This window comes from Anoplopoma fimbria, chromosome 18, assembly GCF_027596085.1.
Source record: "Anoplopoma fimbria isolate UVic2021 breed Golden Eagle Sablefish chromosome 18, Afim_UVic_2022, whole genome shotgun sequence".
NCBI lineage: Eukaryota > Metazoa > Chordata > Actinopteri > Perciformes > Anoplopomatidae > Anoplopoma > Anoplopoma fimbria.
The window spans coordinates 12,172,179-12,191,305 of NC_072466.1; the positions used below are offsets into that span (position 1 = coordinate 12,172,179).

The window sequence follows — 19,127 nt, forward strand, 5'->3', positions numbered from 1 at the left end:
GAAATATCCGCTAGTGGCAATACAGGATTGGATATGAATAAAGAATCGACGGTGTGCAACACATGATACATAGTCCAAGCCTTGTGCTTTTTGAGCCTCTATCAACGTAAATGTTCAGTCAAAGCCGTGAGTTAGCTCGCTCGTTAGCAGCGGACTCTCGGGCTAGCTTAGCTACATTAGCTAGCTTTATGAAAGGCTAGCACATCGCTTTGCCATATCGACCAGTAATGTCGGCTACATCGTTGTAGCTAGTTATATATATGTATTTACAGCCAGCGACAGCTCTCGTTGAGGCTAACCCCAGCAGTGTTGTGAGATAGCCTCGCGCGTCGTTTAATCATTATTAATGTTAATGGTTGCGTTAGCCTGTCCACCAGCTAACGCTAAGCTAACTTAGCTAGCTTAGCGTTAGCATTCTTGGTCTGGCAAGCGATCAAAATGCCTGTACTGGACCGGTTTTTGCTCTTGTATTGTGCATTCATAATTGAGAGAACCGGCGATTTGGACTTCCTATTTCACGTTAGTGCACCCTTGTCGGACAAACTATGTAACTAAATTTGCATATTTAGGACAACTTTCATGCAAACCAGCATTTCAATCATCAGCCGTAAAACGTCGATGACGGGAATTAGTCATGTCCCGGCGAAAACATAGTTGTTCCTGTTATTTATGTAGTATTGCTTAGGGTTCCTCCTTTATACAACAGTGTGTTTAAAAAGTTGGGTTTGTCTCTAAACTCACACAGGAGTCGAACATAAAGGCCACATGTTGCAACTTACAGGTTTCATAACTCCATAGCGGACCAGAGTACAGTAACCTAGCTGTCACGTTAAAATGGGGGGTCCTCATTGACTTTATATTGATGTAAAAGTAATTTTAGCCATATGTCTGACTTATTTGTGTCAGACAATCGCACAGGTAGACTAGAAGTCAATTAGGCAAGACATCACAACTTATCAGACTGCATATTTGTGTCAAAATAATACTTGTATGTTGTTTTGTGCAGGCTTTCCCGTGGAATGAGCGTTCCATGCAGCATCCTAGGTATGAATGACGTGGCCTGGCAGGAGACAAGAGTTGGGATGCTGCATGCAAATGGTGCTCCTGAGACTGGAGGTGTCAGAGTTCACGTTGGGGTAGCTGGACAGGCGTCTGGAGTTCCACATTTACAAGGCATGGACAGGGTTGTCAACCCTACCACCCCGGGTACCCCGCAGCCTCCGCTGAGTGGACGATCTCAGGATGATGCCACAGTTGGATACTTCTTTCAGAGGCAACCCGGAGAGCAACTTGGAGGTTGCACACCCAGCAAACATCGCTGGCCGACTGGTGATGCCAATCATGTTGATCAGGTAAAGGGTCTTTCGTCATTGTAATGTTATTTAATCTATTGCTGGTTAGAAGAAAAGACAGCAGCAGTTGTATCGGCTAAAGCTAAAAAATGTCACTGAATATTATGTCAAGAATCAACCTATTGTTCTTTGTGAAGGGTAGGGCGGGTGGTGGTTGGGTTGTCAATTTTACCTGAACTACACACCGTTCCAAAAAAACAACAAAAAAAAACAACAACAACAACCATCAAAACATGATTACTTATTGGTGATTTCTATTGGACCTTTTCACAACTTGGAAAAGTCGCCATCACACACATTGTTAGATATACCATCCCCAGAAAGCAGCAAATGAGGAAAATCTGCATGTCGCTAAATTTAAGAACCTGCATGATTAACATGTAAATCCCACTTGAAAACTGGGCTCTGTTGCAGCTTGCTTGGTCAGTTTTGTGTTTGGACACATAATGTGATGGGCAGCCCAAACAATAAAACTCGGTTAGTCACAACTGACACTAGGTCATGTATTCCACTTGGTTCTTCTAGCCACGTTTTATTAAAGTTGGAGCACATGAAAAATGTACGGTATTAAACAGCCGGGCAGTGTTTTGGCATCTGATAAGTCTTTTCAGATTTACAAATTTGTTACACAAACTCGACTTCTTGAATTGACTTGATATTCTTACTGGTATCTGTAGTGACACACCCACCTCATCCAACCTGCATGCATTTGGGCTATAGGAGGACAAAGGGAAAGTACTTGGTAGAACATTTTAATGTTAGTGGAATACTACATTATTATGGCACACGTACAGTATGGTCTCAACCTGAAATAATGTTGGGAATGCTAAAGATGGCAAAATTGGCATCAAAATGATCTTGATGTTATTTATATGTAGGTATACTGAACTTTTATCAGACCATTGTTTCCTCTATATAAACCAGTGGGGTGACTAATCCATCAGGCACCACAATTCACATACTCATTTCGAAATAGTTTTTTAATGTTCTTTTCCCTCTCTTTACAAATCTCGATTCATTTGTTAAAAAAAAAAAAATATATATAGTAGTTGTTTGGTGCCAACCTTTGTAATATTGAGACACATGGCCTCTTAATGTCTGTCGCAATATATTAACTGAGCAATGGTCCCCCTTAGATTTGTATATTGGGGCCCCAATCTCCTATGCATGTCTGAGACCTTTGTCCCAGACAAAGGCCCCCCCATGCATGCATACATGCTTAAAATGGTTTGCTCAGCCTGATTTTGAAAAAAGACGTTATTGTATGGCCACCTTCTTTCTCTTTGTGTGTGTGTTTTTCAGCAGGTTATATCAGAGTTAATGTTGCATTACTGTATATATTTTTTATCTTCCTTAAAATATTTCTGTGGTGTCACCTTAGTGTTTTATGTCAAAGATCTCCGTTTGAGATAACAAAGGGCCCACAGGCATGCCAGAGTTACGTTTTGTATTCAGCACCCCTTCTTTTCACATGCATGCACAATCACAAGGGGCCAGGGTGAAAATAAATTGGGTGCAGCAGCTCTGTTTTGTCATTAGTGTAATGTTACAGTGCTATAATTCTAATCTTTCATGTATTTGTAATCTTAACATCCAATTGGTTCCAAAACCATAAGCCTCAGTGCAGAAAATTAACAATGAATCATACATTGTATGATATTTCATATTGAAACAGCTTTTGTGGGCTGAGGGGCCCCTTGAAATGATGTGTAGGCCATTTTTGTAGTTGGCAATTTATTAGTACAAATTGAACTAAAATAAAAGTTCAGGTTAGTTGGTTCTGCTCTGCAGTGTGTGTGAAAATTTTTTATATCTATATTGTGGCTTTCCATGTACAGCATTTAGCCTTATTTTTTACACTGCAGTGTTTCTCTTGTCTCAGGTCCGTGCTAGTGATGAAATGAACTATGACTTTCAAGCTCTTGCTTTGGAGTCAAGGGGCATGGGAGAGGTAAGTGTTTTTTTTTTTTTTTTTTTTTTGTCCTAACATCAGTGTTTTTCTCCATTTACAGTACAGCAATAAATCAAAATGAATATTTAGATGGTGTAAAAGCTGTAAAGAAAGCAGTTAGAGAACTGTAGTTGGCTCCTTAACGTAGATCAAATCAGGACATTGTGTTTTTTCTTGACCAATGGAGAAGTGGGAGACAGCCGCTCTTACTGAAGGAAACCAACTTGTGCTTGTGGTGTTGTATGTTAGTATTGAGGTGAACGTTGAGCATATTGCTACATTTTGCATTTTAGCATGCACATGGGCAGTGATTAAGCGGATATAGTGCAGAGGTGAGTGAATTGCTTTGATTATATAACTACACTAACTCCACTGCAGTAGTTGCAATTATTAGAGATAAAAATGCAGTAAAGTGTTTTCCATTAAGGAGCCAACTACAATCTCTACAGCCAAGTCCATAGTGATACGTTCACACTCCGATTTTTGCTGAAGTATGACTTAAGTGAGAAAATGTTAAGCTGACCAACACCACAGTAAAAAAAACATTTAAACATAAAAATTATAACTTAGCCAATAAAAATCACGTGTTTAATAAGCTACAGTTTTTGATAGTGGCCTATTTCAAATATAACATTGCATTTACTTACAAAAGATGTCCAATTTTATGTTTAGCTTCTGCCAGCAAAAAAACTCTGGGATTCTGATGAGCTGGCCAAGGATGGAAGGAAAGGCATGCTGCTTGGAGAGGAGTGGAGGGACAATGCATGGGGATCGTCTCGTGAGTAGCTCCTATATCTCTGTATATTTTATTCTCACCTCACTTTTTCTTCTTTTAAGATGAAGAATTCATAGTTGGAACTGGTTGTACGGAATTTATTCAAAATCAAATATGGTTTGCATTGACTGGATGTTTAACCAGCTATAGTTAATGTTCACATCTATTTAGACATTTGATCACGGCTTTTTATTCAGATCATTCAGTGTCTCAGCCAATCATGGTGCAGCGGCGACCAGGCCAGAGTTTCCATGGGAATGGTGATGCCAATTCTGTGCTTTCACCTCGCTCAGAAGGTGGAGGTCTTGGGGTGAGCATGGTGGAGTACGTCCTGAGCTCTTCTCCTGGTGACAAGATGGATGGTCGCTACAGGAACGGTGGCTATGTAAGTTTAGCTTCTGTCTGACTTCTAACTCACAAGAAGGGGGGCCTCTTGCTTATCAATGATTATTCTCAAGGGTGGCACATAGTCTTACATAATCTTTTTTTTTTAATGTATAAAGGGTGGAGGAGATGTTGACCAAGATGGGAGAGAAAAGATTGATGTCCAAGAGAAAGTCTCCCCCTTTGAAGAGGACAAGAGCCCAGAGATGAAGGTTGGAGATGAGAATGATCCTGCTAAGGCCAACGGAAGAGGTCTTCTCAACGGCATGGACAGGGAATGCAAAGACTTCAAGTATGTTTTCATTTAACAGTAACGTATTGTGAACGGCAGCCTATTGTTTGGTGCTTTATAAATATGGTGATTTTAAAATTCCGACTTTGAACCGTAACCTGTAACCATCATATGCAGCCCTTGTTTTTTGAAAAAAATCCTCCCCATTTCAGAATTTACAAGGTTATTTTATAGATAGTCTTCTAATGTTTGGCAAATTTGAGCATTGCATTGAAGCCTTAACTGAATGAAATTGTCAAAATATGTGAGTGAATATAAATTTCACACCTATAGTCTCATTAACGTTGCTTGGCTTTTGACTGAGGGAAAGTTTTGACCTAAAATTACATATGTGTTTCTTTACTTTCCCAGTCCAACCCCTGGAAGTCGCCAAGCTTCCCCCACTGAGGCTGTGGAGAGAATGGGTCCCAGTCAGTCTGGTTTGGAGATGATGGGACAGCACCACCCACATGCCTTCCAACAGCACAACCCTGCCCAAAACAAGGCACCCGAGGACTTCCAGAGCCAGGAGGCCCAGAACATGGGAGGTATGGAGCAACAAGCCGGTGTGGAGTCCCTCCAGTTTGACTATGCTGGTAACCAGATTCAGGTGGACTCTTCAGGGACTCCAGTAGGATTGTTTGACTACAACTCACAGCAGCAGGTTGGTAGACAAACCAAACAAATCTTTCAAGACATTTTACTGTAATCTTGCCGAGCCGATTGTGATCTTTTTTTCTCCCCCCCCCCCAGTTGTTCCAGAGATCTAATGCCCTGACTGTACAACAGCTAACTGCAGCTCAGCAACAACAATATGCCCTGGCTGCAGCCCAGCAGCAGCATCTCGGTAAATGAGGCTCTTTGTCTTACTAAGGATGTAGTACAGTGTGCTCAGAATATAGTTCAGCTACTGTTTGTCTCCGGAGACCTAATTCTTTTCAGTTGCATAGTCATTTGAATGAGATTTGATATGGAGAAATTAATTGCACTACTGTTACTCTTATTACCCAGCTGGCCTTGCTCCTGCCTTTGTGCCAAACCCTTACATCATTAATGCTGGCCCCCCTGGAACGGATCCCTACACTGCCGCTGGGCTGGCAGCAGCAGCATCGCTTGCAGGTGAAAATAAAGCACATTTTTATCCCTTGTGTTCTTGTCAGTTAAAGCTAGCATTAAGATGTATTTTTGATACACAATGCTGTTGTGCCAACTTCAGATAAAAGACACTATTCTAATCAGATGTATATGAAACCTCTAACCTGTTTTCCACAGGTCCCACAGTGGTTCCACCACAGTACTATGGCGTTCCTTGGGGTGTGTACCCGGCCAACCTTTTCCAGCAACAGGCTGCATCAAATGCCAATCACTCAGCTAATCAGCAAGCATCCAATCAGGGACCAGGCCAACAACAGGTAGGAATAGGTTGCTTCAAAAAGCAGGCTTATTGTGAAAAGCCTGTCTTGAATGACAGTTGTACTATTGCATTCATGTCATAAACACAACTCAAAGCTAATATGGGCAGACTAATGCAAGTCTGGTTTATTTCATGACTTTATAATACACTCAAGACATCCAGAACTGATTACGTCATTTCTCAGTGAAGAAAACAGCCATGTAGCGACAGAACTATGATGTCCTTAGTGCTGCACGTATTTAAGTATATAAAAAGGAGAGTAAATGATTACAGTACAAAACACTGCCGTGGTTTAAATACCTTCAGACTGGCTGGCTGTCCCTCTTATATTTTATTAGACAGATTTCTGTGTGTGTGTGTGTGTGTCTTGTTTAAGGGACATTTAAAGGGGAAACAAATTATGAAAATGCTATTTACTATGAATCTACAGCCGTGGGCCAGTCAAGCTCACAACTACTCAGATGGATAATTCACATTTATTACTTGTGCAGCCTCTGGGTGTGACATTATCCTTTTTTTTTTTTTTTTCTTCTCCAGGTGATGCGCCAAGGAAACAACCAGCGACCTCTTACACCTGGGCAAGGCCAACAGAGTCAGCAGGAATCTTTGGCTGCAGCAGCAGCTGCAAACCCTGCGTTGGCATACGCAGGAATGTCTGGTAGGTGGACCACCTTACTACCATATAGCCAAAGAAACTAGCAGCAACACATTTATCTTCACTGCTTGTTGTTGTCACTTGAACTGCTTTTTAATTATGTTTTGTAGAATTTAGTAATGTACACTTTTTTTTTTTTTTTTTTTTTTTTTTTTTTTTTTTGGTGTGTCATTGTTCTGACCCAAAAAATGTAGCTTGTTCAGTGATTTTTTTTATTTTATTTTTATTGTTTTATCGGGGAACAAAAATATAATTGCAAGACTTGTTTTCACTCCCATTTTTCACATTGAAATTAAATATCTAAGACTTTTTCCATGCACACCAAGGACTTTTTAATCAAAAACATTTTTGTACAGATTTGTTTAAATCCACTCAAAAAGGCCACTGGGCAGTTTTATCTTGAAAAAAGACTGCAGAAATTGAAGGCGACATATAGTTGTAACATCCAATTCACGACAACTGCTCTAGTGGGCATTGATGCAGTCAGCATGCCAATGGCACACAAAATTTGTGGCTTCGTATTGTGTGATAAACCTTCATATTTCAGCATGGCCTTCCTTGTGTTCAGCCCAAGGCATACCTGAGTAATAATCATGCTGTTTAATTAGCTTTTTGATATGCGACACCTGTCAAATGCCTAAACCTGCCAAAATGTGAGTGCATAGAAAGACTTGGATCATTTTCTTTCAACCGGAAATATGGGTGCTAAAACAAAGTTGTTGTGTTTTTTGTTTTGTACATGGTAAACTATTTTCAATTGCTGACTGCTTATTATGTTCATCTTTTTAGGTTATCAGGTTTTGGCCCCTGCAGCCTATTATGACCAGAATGGGGCCTTGGTGATGGGCCCTGGTGCCCGAGCTGGTCTAGGTGGACCAGTTCGTCTAGTCCAGACCCCTCTTCTCATCAACCCTGCAGCAGCGCAGGCTGGTAAGTACTAGTCCTTTAGTCACTATAATTTCCAATATGTGGATCCACTCCTTTCTGTTCTTACTTAATTATTACCACTCAAGGGGTCTTTCTGACCTCAGCTCCCCTTTTATCCCTCACACTCTCCTCTCTCCCCCCCCCCCCCCCGTGCAGCTGCGGTGTCAGCATCTGGCTCCGGCAACAACATGTCTGGTCCTCCAGGCCAAGGTCTATACCGCTCCATGCCTCAACCTCAACAGCAGCAGCAGCAGCAGCAGGCTCCCCCACCCAGCAGCGGCCTGCCCTCCAGCTCATTTTATGGCTCTGGATCGGTCCCCAACACTTCTCAGAGCAGCTCCCTTTTCTCACACACCTCTGCTGCGCCTCCACCACAGAGCTCCTCCCTGGGCTTCAGCAGTACCGGTGGATCCCTCGGCGTTGGCCTGGGCTCTGCTCTTGGAGGCTTCGGCTCTTCTGGTCAGTGACTTATTTACAAGCTACATGAGGATAATTGGAATTTTGCTTTTTGTAAAAGAGTCGGTTTTCTCAATTGGTGCTCAATTATGTTTCTTGCAGTGTCTAGCTCTACCAGTAGCAGTGTATCTCGCAGGGACTCCTTGCTGGCAAGTTCTGATCTTTACAAACGTGGTGGCAGCAGTTTGACTCCCATCGGCCAGCCCTTTTACAACAGCCTGGGTTACTCCTCTTCACCCAGCCCCATTGGCCTCACACCAGGTCACTCTCCACTCACTCCTCCACCTTCTCTGCCCTCTTCTCATGGATCCTCTACTAGCCTTCACCTAGGTAGGACTCATATTTATTGGAATAGTGAGTGATTGGTGGCTTTTACATAGTTGATTAAAGATATTTTACACCCAGTAAAAGATCAGAATATTTTTCTGAAATTTGGCTTCCGCCCCAAGGTCGTTCTCTGTTTCACATTCATAAGGATCATGTGCAACTGACACTACCACTACAACAGTATCCGGTTATTCTCTGCTCCTAGGTGGCCTGACGAATGGCAGCGGGCGTTACATTTCTGCCGCGCCTGGAGCCGAGGCCAAGTACCGGAGCACCGGGGGGACGTCCAGTCTTTTCAATTCCACTAGCCAGCTGTTCCCGCCGTCTCGACCTCGCTACAGTCGTTCTGATGTCATGCCGTCTGGACGCAGCCGCCTACTGGAAGACTTTAGGAACAACCGCTTCCCAAACCTCCAACTCCGTGACCTGCCCGGCCACATGGTGGAGTTCTCTCAAGACCAGCATGGATCCAGGTGGCTAAGAAATGCTTTTTTTAAACAGTAAACCTAAAAGAATGCATTGCATTGGTGTACAAAAAGTCTGACAAATTTCGTTACTCTCTGTCTCATTCTTCTCTGTCTAGATTTATCCAGCAGAAGCTAGAGAGGGCCACTCCCGCTGAGAGGCAGATGGTGTTTGGAGAGATTCTGCAAGCAGCATACCAACTGATGACTGATGTATTTGGGAACTATGTTATCCAAAAGTTCTTTGAGGTTGGGACAGTTTACAGATTATCTCGGTGTCATTTCAGTAACAACACACATATTAACTAGAACAGAGTTTTCTGTAGCATGTGTGCAATAGAGTTTGTGTTTTGTGTGGTGCAGTTTGGAAGTGCAGACCAGAAGCTGGCTTTGGCAACACGTATCCGAGGACACGTCCTTCCCCTGGCTTTGCAGATGTATGGATGCAGGGTCATTCAGAAAGCCCTGGAGTCCATTTCCTCAGACCAGCAGGTAATTGTAAGTGAGATTATACTTCTCTTAAATGTTGTTGCTAACCATTTTTTTCCTATCATTTCTTTTTGTCTTTTTTTTTTTTTTTTTTTTTTAAATCAGTATTTAATCAGATAAATATATGCCCTTGTCCCTTTTTATCGTCACTTCAGAGCGACATTGTCCGTGAGCTGGATGGCCACGTGTTGAAGTGTGTCAAGGACCAGAATGGCAACCATGTGGTGCAGAAGTGTATCGAGTGTGTCCAGCCTCAGGCCCTACAGTTCATCATTGATGCCTTCCAAGGACAGGTGGGTCTTTTATCATGAATCAGAAATGACTCGGCTGTCAGTCATTCCCTTTTTAATTTAGAATCTACTCGTGTTGGTGGAGATGGAAATGTAAAACTTTTAAAATGCCGGTTTATGAATCCAATCACTGATCAAACCGAATTCCTAATATATTTAAGATAATATGTTAATATTTCGGAGTGAGTATGATTGTCCTGCAGCTTTTAGAATTTAGAGTCAGGTTTTTATTTTATTTTTATTTTTTATAAATAAGCTGCATATAGTGAATGAGTTTTGACAGCATTTCAGTGACTTGGGGTGTTTACCTTTACAACATTTGTTTAAGTGGCTGACATAAAGCCACTGAATATTGTGAAGCCAAGTTTCAAAAATATGTTTAACTCGGAGTGAATAAACTCAGAGTTGACTGACAAACAAACCACAAAAAACTCGGCTCTTCTGAAACCAAAATATCAGGGTTAGTTAACTCAGAGGTCAGGGTGATGCTAAGAGTTTGTTAAACCTGATTTCTGAAACCGGGCCCTGTTCTTCCTTTTTAAAATGAATTGAAACTTTTATTACACAACTCTCCACATGAGAGGCCATACAAAGTATAAGAGTAATAATTATACATTTGGCATAAGAAATCTTGTAATACCAATTTACAGTTCACAAAAGTATATTGTCTTAAAAAGTACTAATAATTGATAAAGAATGATACTGAAAAAGTATTAAAAATAAAGGGATGGATGCCTATTACCTGTATCAATTAATAGTTACCTGTATGTTGATCAGCTCTTATTTTCACTTCCTTTTGCAGGTGTTTGTGCTCTCCACACACCCCTATGGCTGCAGAGTTATCCAAAGGATTTTGGAGCACTGCACCCAGGAGCAGACTCTGCCCATCCTGGAAGAGCTGCATCAACACTCTGAACAGCTGGGCCAGGTGAGCACATCTGTCCCCAATCTGTCTGCAAATGTTTGTTCGATGTGACGGCTCATTGAGATATGTTCTTGTCATGTGTATTTGCATGTCTCCTTCACGTTTGAGCATTTCATAAATTCAGCTTGTCATTGTTCCTGTGTAGTTGTGGTCCGCTAAGTGTAAAGATGAATGTATTTGTACTGTTAGCTGTCATTGCATCTGACATCTTTTTTTAAACATCCACCCTGCCCCTTCACTTATTCCATCTAGAAATATCAAGGCGTATCATTGGAGATGACACCCAAAACATATTATACAGTGTCCCGCGATGCACTGTTCAAGGTCAGAGCAATTTGCCTCTCTCTCGCGGATGTCCGTGTCCTCCCTTCCTCTTTCCCTTTTTATCTTTTCTTGTGTAAAGAATCTTATTTAACCTGTAAATAGTTCTTCAACTTCCAACTACAGGCCTTCTCCTAACCCTCTGCGCCGCCTCTTTCTTGCCTTTTTACCCATCTTGCTTTAAGCCACAGAGGATTCACAAGGCACATGCTTCCCTGCTGCCTGATGATCCCTCTCTTTTGCCTAAAGCATTTCCTGATCAATCTGATTTTCTGTTTTCTTCTACTTGATTTCACTGTAATTGTTTGATAGGATTTACAGAGAGTTTGTACCTCTTTTGACAACTAAAGTGTTCAGAACTAGTGCTTAAACCACTTAACCTTGAGGACTTGGCTAGACCTCAAGTCCAGGAGCAAAATTATGCTGGTTCTTGTTAAAACACATTGACAGGAAATGGATTTAAAGGCAAATACTACCAAATTAAAGATGGAGGTTACATAACCTACCCATTATATTACTACTCTAACAAGATCAATTCAGAGTGGTGTCATTTGTTTCTTGGTCAGGTGAGTTCTTGCCTCCCTCTTGTCACACTAAAATTACACCCATAACTGTCTATCACCCAGTTCTGAAGGGGCAACGATGCTGTTGGTTGTTGTGTCTGTTCAGCAACACTCCAAACCAGCAGCATCTGTTTTGTCTGACCTTCCGCAGTGATGGCTTAAGGGTATTTGTAAAGACTACACATGGGGGTGTCACTCATTCATCTACCTATCATTCTAGAGATTCATTCTAGAGATGCATGATTATCTCACACCTATTGGGAATAAATGTAGTGCATGAGCATCAATCAGAGTAAAGGGTGTCGCACGGATCCTTTTTGTGATTAGTCAATATTGTAATGTTGTTGGGTTTTTTTTACCTTGAGCTCACACCTCCACTGCCTCCTACAGGATCAGTATGGTAACTACGTCATTCAGCATGTTTTGGAGCACGGCAGACCAGAAGATAAGAGCAAGATAGTCGCAGAGGTTCGAGGAAAGGTTCTTGTCCTCAGTCAACACAAATTTGCAAGGTAAGTCTACCTCAACAATTTACAAACCACCACAAGGTTATATTTGAGCAAAGTGCAGCCACCAACTCGCTATAGAAATATATATTTTTTTTGTCACAAACCAGTGCTGTGACTCCCATCAGCTCAGGAATGATTTTGTATTTGAAGCTTTCCTCTCTGTTTTTCCTCAGTAATGTCGTGGAGAAGTGTGTGATCCACTCTTCGCGTGCAGAGAGGGCTCTGCTGATAGATGAAGTGTGCTGCCAGAAGGACGGGCCCCACAGCGCCCTGTACACCATGATGAAGGACCAGTACGCCAACTATGTGGTTCAAAGAATGATTGACATGGCAGAACCTGCTCAGCGCAAAATCATCATGCACAAGGTTGGTAATATCGATAGTCCATTAATTGCCTATTAAATGTAAGATATCTGAGAAAATGACATCTGTAAATCCAATGTCTTGGTCCAAAACCTCGAAATAGTTAATATATTATTGTGAAGTACCAACATTTTATAAGCTGAAACCAGTGAATCGTTTTAATTTTTGCTTCAGAAATGATTTAAATTAATTAATTAAATTGTTTTTTTATCAACTAATTGATAATAAACAAGCCATTTCAGCTCTACTTTCAATCTGCTGATCTTTTGTGCTCTCTCCCTTCTCAGATCCGTCCTCACATTGCCACTTTACGTAAGTACACCTACGGGAAGCACATTCTGGCCAAGCTGGAAAAGTACTACATGAAGAGCGGATCTGAACTGGGTCCCATCGGTGGCCCCACGAACGGCCTCATGTAGTCACGTCGAAATCCTGGGTCCCCTGAAGAAGTGGAGGAGTAGGAGCCCCAAACCCCCCTGTTCTGTGAGAGATGCTCCTTAGCCATAGGGGTTAGCCTTTGACACCCTCTGTTATCCCATTTTGAGGGAATTACCAAAAAAAAGACAAGTCAACTTCACCTAAGAACGCTGTGACAACTGACCCCTGCCACTCTGCCACCCCTGGTGCAGGTCCCCAGTGTGGCCCCCAGGGGACGCACAGTCAGCAGGCAGATTTTACTTTACCTATTTTGTTTTTCCCTGGGTAAAGCACAAGCCCATTGTTAATGATGTAATTGATGTATTTGACTGGTTTTCATATTCTCTTGTACATTTAGTTTTTTACCTTGTAAATTCTCTGTAGAAAAAAAAACAATTATACGCATTTGCTGAAATTTCCAATTCCTACAATTAACACCAGCAAGTGATTTTATAAGGCTAAACTGAGTGATCCTTTAAAAAAAAAACAATTCCACTTGTTTTTGTAACCAGACTTATTATGTCAGCTGTTCTAATCAAGTCTAGGCAAATTGAAAATAGTTTTTGTATATTACCCCATGCACAGTAAAAGTGTTTCCCATGCCAAAGCAGCTGATGGATTAGTTTTTAAATAGCACTACATAGTATGGATGGATATAAACCCCTCCGTCCACAGGTGAGTACTATGTGTCCTGTGCCACAGTCACCCAGAGGTCTTCAAGACCAGTTTGCGAGCTTGGCTTCGGGATTGGTGCTTTAGTCTAGGGTGGTGTTTTTTCCAGTGGTGGCTTATTCTTTTTAAGGCTGATTGGGGGAGGCGTGTGTTTACCCAAGCGGGGTTTTGTTCTGCCTGATGTAATTTTCTGAACAGTTTCGGTACTAAATATAACAGACTGACCAACCTGAGCTGCTGCATCCACTGAGCCCCATTCGACACGTCTGTCCCTCATCCAGGTGATCACTCGGGGTTTATGCAAAATAAATAGCTACCATTAACTTATAGAAGCAGAGCATGAGGTTTGGTTGTACAGCGGGCGTGTAACCTGGTATAATCTTAACATGAAATGACTGTAGTGGGGGGGCTTTTTTGTGGGTATAGTGGGGTGGGACTGGGGTATGTGTTGGCATGCTGTGACAGGTTTTAATCCTTGGAATGATTTTTTTCCTTTATCATGTTTTGTGTAACATCTTATCTGTCTTGTACTTTGAGATGAACACTGCCCTAGAAACGGTATCTTTATGTACTGAATAATCATCTCTTGCGTAGAAGTAGTTTAACGATGTATAGCATCTTTATGTATGTGTAAATTGTTGCTTTTGGGTAGGGGCTTGCAGCGACGATGGGACCCCCACCGCCTGAAGGAGTAGTCCAAAAAAAATGTTGTGAAGTGGAGCTTATCCCAGCTTTGTATATCTGAGGTGAAATTAACTAGAAGTAGTGGGATAAGTTGAAGAAAGGGATGCCGAAAGAACCTTTTTTTTTCTTTCTTTTTTTTTTTTTTAAATGGTTCTGTTTTTGTTTTTTAAACTTCTTTTTTTTTCCATTTGGTTGGGTATGCAAGTGCATTGGTGGAGGCCGGTGGGGCCATCGAAAGCTATACAATTCACCTGTAATGCTCGTAGTGATGGCTTCATATGAATACTTGTAGAATACATGTAGTATATGTGCAGTTAATAAGTGTAAGATTATTAGTTTAATTGAAAAAAAAAAAATGTCTAGTTGTGGTGTTTTTGACAGGCCTTGCTCTAAATTTGTAGTGATGCTTTTATTTCGTCTGTACAGTTGTACATTTGTAAACGTTTATGCTGTAAATGGGATGTCTTTTACACTTTTTGGGGAGAAAAAGGCAAAAATGTGCATTTTGATGTGTGTATATTCATCACTCCTTTCCCCTTGAATATAATGTATACAGTTTTATTTGATCAAGTGTTATTTTAAAGGAAAAAAAAAACTTTATGGCTTCACAATCTGGCATGTTTTTTGTTTTTAATCTGTTATGGGAAAGGCCAGCCTCTATTTGTACCGGAGCTGTAACATCCACTGTTGATAGTCTTTCTGAAGTGTGACAGTTTAAAAAGAAGAAGAAAAAAAACACTCTGTACTAAAACTGAGGCTGCATTTAGTCCTCTCTGATACCACGGAAACTTCACAGGACATGACAAGAATTATTTTTGTACAGAAGAGTGCTGTATTTTGGAACAGCTTCTACCTTGTAAGCAAAAGCAATGTAAAATATTGTCAATTATATAAATATGAACATATGAGTTTTGTCACACTGTCAAAGTCATGTACATTTTCAGGTGGCCTTATGTACATTTCCAGATGTTAGATGAAGAAAACAAACTCATTTTTGGAAGCAGAATTGTGACTATGTATTATTAAACTGTTCTTCTAACATTTGACCAGCATTGTTGTGGTTTTTGTCACGTTTGCCATCTTTAAAGCTGTTCTACATAGATTTTAAATATCAGATGGATAAGCTACTACTTAAAGTGGTCTGTCTCCAAGATAGGAAAAGGTCACTCTCCATCTTTGAAATTATGAAAAGTTTATTCCTTATAATAATAATAATAATAATATCCCTGAACACTACTTAAACAGGTGCAAGTTTATGTTCTCAGCAAACGGATTTCCCAATAATTTTTTATTTCAATTTCTCGGATCCGCAGTGTGTAGTCGCATGGTTTCAATTTATTGTAATAAAAATATACAGATGTTATCGAATCTTATACTAATTTAATACTACTGCACTAAATTTCAGAGATTAATATTGTACTTGTTTCTTCAAAACATGCCAGCTATCATGTAGTTTTTTTTTTTTCAAATAAAAGGAAATATATATATAAAAAATATATAAATATAAAAAGAAATATCCGAAAGATATTACGTATTATATATTTAACTACCCCAAGGTATATAAATTAGTTATTTGCTGGACTTTAACCAGCCACAACATTAAAATACTGCTTACACGTGAATGCATCAATAATAATACATGCTAATTTTAATTAAAAAACGAATGTAAACACGTGACCATCTAATGATCATGTTCAGCGGAGGGCGGGGTTTGTGCAGACCTGGGGAGGCTCGAGGTTCAACACCTTTAACAGCCATCGAGAACCTGTCGAGGATTAGGACAAAATAATCTGAACACCAACTCACCTGAAAGATGAGAAACTCTTTGACATCTTATTTGATTTTAGCTTTGGGATTAATACACCCAATCAGTATGTCGGTAAGTCATTTTCAGTCTGTTTTTTAACAGTGTAAACGTAAAGTGAATATCGCGTTTACCTTACTCACTTCCTGAAGTTAGCTTGTTATGTATTATTGACCAAAGGTGTGTTTACGTTCACGATCTTATTGATGGTTGGGTCTTGAGTTTTATCAGAAACCTTTAAAAAATGACCTATATTTAATGTACAATAGTCGAATTTGTACATGCTTATTTGATTATATTTTATTTCAATAACAGCTTTTAACATTAATTAGAAACGTATTGGTGTGACAGGGATTATGAATAAAATATTGTACGCAGATAATTGAAGATATTATTGATAAAAACGTGTTCACACTCACCTTTTTGTCAATTGTACACCTCTTACCAAAATCAATTAACAGTTTTTGGTTCCTTCAGTATTAATTATCTATCTTAACAGGGCAGAACATGCCCCATTGGCCCTGGTGGAAGTATGTAAGCAGAAACACCAACAAATTTAATTTACTCCATAAAGAATAAAAGTCCTGCATTCAAAGTTATCTAGATAGAAGTACATCAATTATTACCAAGTGGATTTAGTATCAAAAGTAAAGGTACTCATAAAGCAGAGTGACACTGTTCATACTGTATTCACATATTATTGTGTTGCTTTCTTTTTACACTTTGAATTTACTGTGTGAGGTTGTGTGTGAAATAATAATACACAAATATTTCCAATTGTGGAGAAGTACTTAAGATAATTAAGTAAAAGTAGCAACACCACAATATACAAATCCTCCATTTCAGGTAAAACTCCTGCACTATAATAACAAGTAAAAGTACATAAGTATTTACGATGCACCATAACAATGTCCCCCGATCCAGGAAGTACCAAAGGCACATTTTATTTTCTGGCAGGGTTTTAACAGTGTGACTGTTCAGATTGTTCTATACGCACAGAGCCTTTAGGTTTGAGTAATTAGCAATACTCCATTTTCAAAACGTTTTTATTCCTCCACCCCTCTTCACCTAATCACAGCAGCTTTAAATCTGTATTACGAGGCATACAGGCATTGCATACAAGCCATTTAGTCCCTATCAATGAGTTTAGCTTGAGAATATTCAGTACAGTTTTCAAATAAATGCCTTGTGTTTTTAGAAAAAAGTATTCTGATAATGATTTACTTGTAAAGAAATGTTTTTAAGAGCTTCTTAATTACGTGTTTAGCTACTCTATACAGTACACTTAAACTGCAAACACGAAACACTGAAAGTGGTGAGTCCAAAAACAAGAGATTATGTGTTCTTTTACCTTCACTGTTTGCCAAATGGGTGGAGTGACTTTACCATTTTATTCAAGCTCTATTCTTTACTCATTACACTTTATTGGTCATAACAACGGCATCATTCTGGGTTTGTCAGCCACAGTGTGCTTTTGAGACTGGGTTGCTTCAATGGGACTTTGTATCTATGACATGATTCATTTCTTTATTGTCCTCTTAAGGAGAGTAACTTTTATAGACTCCCTCCACCTGTTCTGTTTTTATATATCTGATAATAAGACAGGAAACAGTATTGTGGTGGTCCGCATATTTAAATATCCTCATCCCCTTTTCTCCATTTACTTAGTTTTCTGCCCCTCCTGAGGACTTAGAGGGATCAGGATATGAATTGGACAGTTCTGGCTTTGGTTCAGGGGATTGGTCAGAAGAAGGTAATGCTGAGTACTACTCACAATGACTTAAATATTCATAATCCACTTAATATTGTATCTGTTGTTCTTGTCATTATTTTGTCCAAAGCAACACACAATACGTGTCATGTTCTCTGTCTCAGGTGAAATGGAGGGTCAACCCAACAGCAAAGGAACCAAGAATACGTCCCAAGTATGGTTGTTTTCATGAGTCTCATTATTTCTCCACCTTATAATTTAGACGGCAGAGCAGTGAATAAAGTTTTGCGACTGTTCCTACTTTTGTCTTCAGGGTCCTTCGGTTCTGAACTTTGAAAATACATTCACAGGCGGGGCATCAGGATTTGTCGTTTTGGCAAACAGCAAGAGTTTCTTGGAGAACAAAGAAATCTTTGCCGGTACTTTGCAGCATGGTACATTGAATGAATCGGAGGGGTATACTGTGTGTTTGTATTCTAACTCAGTAATTTATGTTCTCAGCTGTTATTACAGGAGGAGTAATAGGAGTGGTGCTGGCAGCTGTATTGGCAGCTTTATTAATCTACACATGGCAGAAGAAAGATAACGGAGGATACATTCTGGGTCAACAGAGGGCTTCAGATGAAGATTATCACAGACCCAACAGGGAGGTAGTTTTTGTTTAACTTAAAACTTTAAAAATAATGTTTCTGTTCTAAGGCCAATGTCTGTAACTTGGGAACTACTGTAAATGTGTTATTTTCATATTTTGAGGGAGGGTGGGGATGGGAAATGACAGTTATACTTGCACTTCATGGAAATGTATCTGCAGTTGTTCATTTATAATTTATTTATATTTATAATGAAATATTAGAAGAGTCTTGATTTACTATCTTTATTAAAGATTTGAGTTTGCTTGTTGTACACAGGGCCAATGTAGGACAAATGAGGACACTGAATGTTAATGTTAGCTTTCAATTTTTGTGAAAATCAGGTGTAGAAGGCAGATGTATATGATCATTTGTTTGGTTGCACGGTTGAAGATGGTCATAGATGCAATATGTGATTTATTAATTATCAATCTTGTATGATACACTTTGCAATATTATTGTTTTAAAGTGGCAGTATGCCCACTTTTGTGTAATATTTAATATATAAAAAGACCTAGAGTCACTTTACAAGAAATGTTTTGAACAGCCAATACCTGATTGCCCTTTTTCATGAAAGACATTTTGATGCCACAGTAGGAAAATTGAAGGTATAATAAATTAAATTAACAATGACTGAATTCCTTTTAGCTGCTAAGGTTTTTTTATGCATATTGGCTCTACTCTTTCATTGTCGTGGCTGGCTGGCAACTTGAGAAGAGTAGAATAGGGGAACTACGCCCATATTCAGATTCAGATATATTGATTGAACTTCTC

At 39.8% G+C, this 19,127-nt stretch overlaps 1 protein-coding gene and 1 pseudogene across 2 annotated transcripts in view; both read left to right on the top strand.

Annotated features, from left to right (window-relative positions):
* Positions 1-15,267, top strand: part of LOC129107585 (apolipoprotein B-100-like) — a 35,433-nt pseudogene extending 20,166 nt beyond the window's left edge. Inside the window, exons 29-50 of the transcript XR_008531882.1 lie at positions 1,007-1,352; positions 3,235-3,303; positions 3,976-4,081; positions 4,276-4,463; positions 4,582-4,754; positions 5,106-5,397; positions 5,487-5,580; positions 5,745-5,852; positions 6,006-6,145; positions 6,685-6,805; positions 7,592-7,732; positions 7,886-8,188; positions 8,288-8,515; positions 8,718-8,985; positions 9,096-9,225; positions 9,340-9,474; positions 9,621-9,758; positions 10,558-10,683; positions 10,933-11,004; positions 11,955-12,076; positions 12,247-12,439; positions 12,724-15,267. The product of XR_008531882.1 is annotated as an apolipoprotein B-100-like (transcript). The remainder of the gene's footprint in view (positions 1-1,006; positions 1,353-3,234; positions 3,304-3,975; positions 4,082-4,275; positions 4,464-4,581; positions 4,755-5,105; positions 5,398-5,486; positions 5,581-5,744; positions 5,853-6,005; positions 6,146-6,684; positions 6,806-7,591; positions 7,733-7,885; positions 8,189-8,287; positions 8,516-8,717; positions 8,986-9,095; positions 9,226-9,339; positions 9,475-9,620; positions 9,759-10,557; positions 10,684-10,932; positions 11,005-11,954; positions 12,077-12,246; positions 12,440-12,723) is intronic.
* Positions 15,268-15,973: 706 nt separating this feature from the next.
* Positions 15,974-18,437, top strand: LOC129107363 (syndecan-3-like). The gene is made up of 5 exons (XM_054618828.1): positions 15,974-16,088; positions 17,682-17,766; positions 17,889-17,938; positions 18,038-18,143; positions 18,226-18,437. Exons 1-5 carry the CDS (start codon positions 16,023-16,025, stop codon positions 18,387-18,389), a joined length of 471 nt encoding a protein of 156 aa, XP_054474803.1. The 5' UTR covers positions 15,974-16,022; the 3' UTR covers positions 18,390-18,437.
* Positions 18,438-19,127: the final 690 nt, after the last annotated feature.